This window comes from Antrostomus carolinensis, unplaced genomic scaffold (assembly GCF_000700745.2).
Source record: "Antrostomus carolinensis isolate BGI_N321 unplaced genomic scaffold, ASM70074v2 scaffold22939, whole genome shotgun sequence".
Taxonomy (NCBI): domain Eukaryota; kingdom Metazoa; phylum Chordata; class Aves; order Caprimulgiformes; family Caprimulgidae; genus Antrostomus; species Antrostomus carolinensis.
In genome coordinates this window covers 1-4670 of record NW_010339584.1, presented here as the reverse complement: position 1 = coordinate 4670, position 4670 = coordinate 1, and the positions used below count along the sequence as shown (strand labels likewise).

The 4670-nt window shown below is 37.1% G+C and overlaps 1 protein-coding gene across 1 annotated transcript in view; it reads right to left on the bottom strand.

The window, feature by feature from the left end:
- Positions 1 to 4212, bottom strand: part of MCMBP (minichromosome maintenance complex binding protein) — a gene marked incomplete at its 5' end in the record, with an annotated part of 18422 nt that extends 14210 nt beyond the window's left edge. The window contains 4 exons of the mRNA XM_010175905.1: positions 1359 to 1460; positions 1930 to 1971; positions 2288 to 2428; positions 4127 to 4212. Of these exons, the coding sequence (XP_010174207.1) occupies positions 1359 to 1460; positions 1930 to 1971; positions 2288 to 2428; positions 4127 to 4212 (371 nt within the window). The remainder of the gene's footprint in view (positions 1 to 1358; positions 1461 to 1929; positions 1972 to 2287; positions 2429 to 4126) is intronic.
- Between the last annotated feature and the right edge of the window lie 458 nt (positions 4213 to 4670).

Below are 4670 nucleotides of genomic sequence, written 5' to 3'. Positions count from 1 at the left end.
CTGCTGGCAGGGGGGTTGGAACTGGATGATCTTTAAGGTCCCTTCCAACCCAAACCATTCTATGATTCTATGATCTCTTTAGATACATAAACAATCTGCTTAAGAAGTATACAGCAGTCCGTGGCTTTGTTGAAAATAGAAACTGAAGACCACTGAGTGCTATTCCACTATCAATGTCTAAAAAAAAAAAAGGTGTTTTTTATGCCCAGAGAACATGACTGTGGTCAGGTACAACTCAAAATCTCTAGAATATTTATTCTCCCATGTCTCAACCCTAAAGAATAGACATTATAATAATATTTAAAGATTTGCTACCTGATACAGTAATTATTATTCCTTTAAAAAGAAACACAGAGAAAATGTTCACATAGTTGTAAGATACTAGCAATACTACACTTGCAAACAAATTTTAAAGCTAATACACTTTTCTTAGCATGATGGGCAAACACTGAAATCGTGTTCACTGTTTTCATAATAGCCCGGCTCACTTTAAATTTCCATTGCTGCAGACTTTGCTGTAAGCTTCATTCAAAGACTAAATCTTATCAATCATTTTATTTTAAAAATTGTGTTAGCTTAATTTTAAAACTACATTGGCATTCTGTGCAAATGACAAGTAGTAGTTTTCTTAAATTCTAACTTAAAATACGAAATATCAAATCATTATAGATTTACCAACAAATTCTTATCTTTTTACAAAATGCAACGTAAGTTTTCTAGACCTCTCCTCTACTCCCCTGCAGGAAGAGAATGTAAAATTCCTAAAAGGTGTTAAAATAAGCATCCTGTATCCATTCCACTCAGATAATTCAATTTCCATTTACTAGGAGAAACTAACTTGTTTCTCCCCAAAATGTTTCCTGTACCCATTGAGAAAATGACATACTGTGGTCAAACTATTAAACCCACAACACTTCAATTTTCCAGGAATTCTGAGCATCGTAACATGCTCAGCTACAGGTGTTTTTACAGGTTCTTGTAGGGGACTCACTATGTCACAGTGTCCTAATTTAATCAGAAAATGCCAATGGAATGCCCATGGCTCAGCTGAAATTTCTCTTCTTCTAAATATTTGCAAAGAGAAATTAACAGAAGTTTTCAAGACCCTCCCAAGGGCCCTCTTCATGTCTTTAGACATGAAAATCTAGTCTAAATCCCTACTAAATCAAAAAGAAACACTCCTAAATTCATTTCCATCCTCTTTGTGCAATAGCACCCCACCAGTTTTTCCTTCTTACTTTTTCTACACCTACCACCTCTCCTGATTCACTCAAAAGAAACTTATCTCCTTAAATCTAATGAATTAGCTGGTGATCACTGTTTGTGTAGCAGAGCACTAACTCAGTCAAAAAAGATATTTCTTTCACCCATGCTGACTCGCCAGGCACTGGAACGCAGTAGAAAGTCTGTCTCTCCGAGGTGACTGTTTGTGAGGAGTTCAAATCAATTTCCTGCTGAGGCTAAAATACCAAGAGAAACTGTGTTAAAAAATCTGATTAGAGCTTGTCTTCTTTTTCAAAACTAATGTCACGGATTCAGTGACTCAGCCAGAAGTTACAACATCGTGCAAGACTACACACTCATGAAACAGTGAATCCAAACAGCCTGTATCTATAATGCTTTGCTTCTAATTGCACTGCACTGCCAGAAGTAAATTGTTTTCCATAGCAGGAAGTTTCAGGATCAAGAGCATGTCCCCCTTCTCCCCAAGCAAACCAAATTTTAAATACAACAGCAACAGCTTGAGGCCTTCTGAACTTAGAATTCCCATGAGCAGTTAAGAATACTCTGCTTTCCAAACCTGGATTAATTTTGCATTTTAAGAGCAGTATCTCCAGGAGTCCACTGACAAGTACCAAATAAGCTATACTGCACTTATAAACGGCACCTTTCTGTCTAGTATTTCATCTCAAATTTTGTATAACTTACCCCACATTCTGCCACATCTCTGTATTTACCAAAATGCAAAACCTGTCAAGAAGGAAAAGACAATGCAATCATTCTGTTTCTGACAGCATCCTGAACATGAGTCACTGACAGCAAATTGCTGCAGTCCAAAGTCCCTCAAAGCCACGCTGCTGAAGCTTTCATTATTTAGTAATTTTTATTCCTCAACAGAAATGTAAGAAGTGATGTATTAGCGATGCCATTTGAGCCATATAAACAGAGTTACTATTAAGCAGCGTCCAGACTCCATAGGTTTAACTCAGAAACTAGAGAAATATGAGGACTAGAAAGGCTAAAATGAGAAATATTTACTAAAAGAATAAATCAGTATTTCACTTACACGTGCATTTGTGTTTGGGTCAACTGTTTCATAAACTCCCATGTAAAACTCAGGATCAAACATGTCTTGAACCATGCAGCGAAATTTCACTAAACTGTTGGGTTTTAGGTAATGTACAGGAACATCATTCAGTGATGGAACCTATAAAAAAAGAGCTTATTCTAAACAACTGGTATATATTAAGGAATGCTCTGAAGTAAGCCAAAACCAGCACAAAAGCTGTCACCAATTTATTCTCTGATCATCCAGTGTATCCTACTGTTCAGTTACTTGCCTCAAACCCCGTACTGTTGTTGCTGATGTGATTAATTGCCTCAGACAATTCAGTGCCTCATCAGGTAACATATTTAATATTTTCTGGGTACATCCTCTGCCGTCATCCAAGCAGAAACAAACTGAGTATGTCTCAAAACTAGAAGTTTCTGCGATAGCTGTTACAGATTAATAGTTACAATTATCAGACACTTAACAGTTCCCAAATTCTGCCCATTCCAAAGCCCCATTCATTTCTCAATCCTGATACTGGATTATAAAAGAAATGCATTTCAGTCACTGAAACTGCATGAATACTGCACAACATTTGAAACTCACTCTTAATCTGGGAATTACTGCAGCTGCAGTATTAAAGAGAATTTATTACTTATCTTATTCCCACTTAACAGCACTTTTACTATGTATTAAGCACCAGTAGTACCACAGCAATTGCATGCACAATTTCTTTTAACAAAAGGCCATGGAAAACCTGTGTGGTAATTTCCAAGTCCACATTTGGGAAGTCTTTTTCACATGTTTAAATGACAATGGAAAAATAGAAGGAAAAAAATCAGTGCATAGGCATGTGGTATAACTTGAAATAATGAGAAGAGAGTTTTCTGACTTTGAAGATAAACTCTTTGTTGGAAAAAAACACATCTAACATTAAAATGCAACAAAAACCAGAAGTAGCCCTACAGGAAATGGCATTTTAACAAATAAACATATGTTCCCTCTTGTTTCTCTTGAGTAAGAAAATGCACTTTCACTTCCTCCTCATGTTGTAAATTTAATACAATTTTGCCATCTACACTTTGATTTGAACTGTCATTGAAATATTAATTACAGAATATACTAAATGACAGAAGAAGAAAAAAAAGAAACATTGTAATTTGGTCTTTTAGGCATAAACAGAATTTATATGACATTTTCTAATGCACTTAGCAGTGTTCCAGGATCCTGTTTTTGCCGCAGTCTTTTAGAAATTATCAGCTTTTGAACTCAAGTGTGTTTTATTTTTACACCTAAAGCTTAGCTTCCTTGCTAAACTGTGAAAACCAGGCCTGATCCAGCCCACTAAAGCACAGTTTTAGCAGAAAGCATTTCTTCCAAAAACCTGAAAGTCCAAGCAGCTATTTACTCAACCCGTGCCAAGTATGCATCACTGTAATAAAAAAACATAAGAGAAGGGGTTTATAAACAGCAGCTCAGAAGCTTGTGGAGTACAAACACTTACTGCAGACTCCCAGCAGACAGGGCAAGTATCAACACTTTCCAAAATGTCAGTATTTGTCAGCTCCTGCCATCTACTGGGTTGTGCTACAAATAGGCAGCATTCGGCAGTTACAACCCAGGGCAAAACAGGACACTGAAGTCAAGTGGATTGGCTTCTCCAGTTTCAGTCAGGATTTTACATCTTTGTTTTACACACAGATTAAAGCAACTGAGATGTAAGGAATGTATCCCAAAGTCTAGTCATAAAATTCAGAAGTGTACTTACAATGAAAAGGAAAAACTTCTCAAAAATGTGTAAGAGCTAAGAAGACTGAAACTGAGAATGGCATAACTCGAACAAAACAATCTTACCCAGTTAGTAGCATTATTTTCTTTTAATTTCTCCTTGAAGTATTCAGTTACCTTCTTTTCCCAATCAGAGTTTGGAACATTTTGGGCTACAAACAAAACACATTTACGTGTGTATTAGCGTCACATAACAGACTTCTAGTCAGCATTCTCCTAACACAGTAAACAATTTAAACATTTATGTCTATTCTGGGCAAATGACTGCATTTTAGACTGCTTTATGCCTCTCATAATTGCACTGACTTCCCATTTTATGCTCTCTCAGGCAAACTAAGATGAACAGAGCCGCTCTTGGAAGTGAGGAAAAGCTCTGAGGCGCTGCAATACACCCAGCTGGGAAGTGCAGGAGGTGAAGGACCACTTTCCGCTCTGTGTTCACTGAGGAAATTCTTATTTCAACATGCTTTGAGATAAAATCAAGCCTAGCACTGAAACAGCTCCAGCTGATGGCACCGGTGTTATCACCAGCCCCCGGTAACACGCGTAGCCAGCACATATTGTTCCTAAAACCCAAAACGCGCTTTGGTTTCTTTTTTTCCCTGCTCTC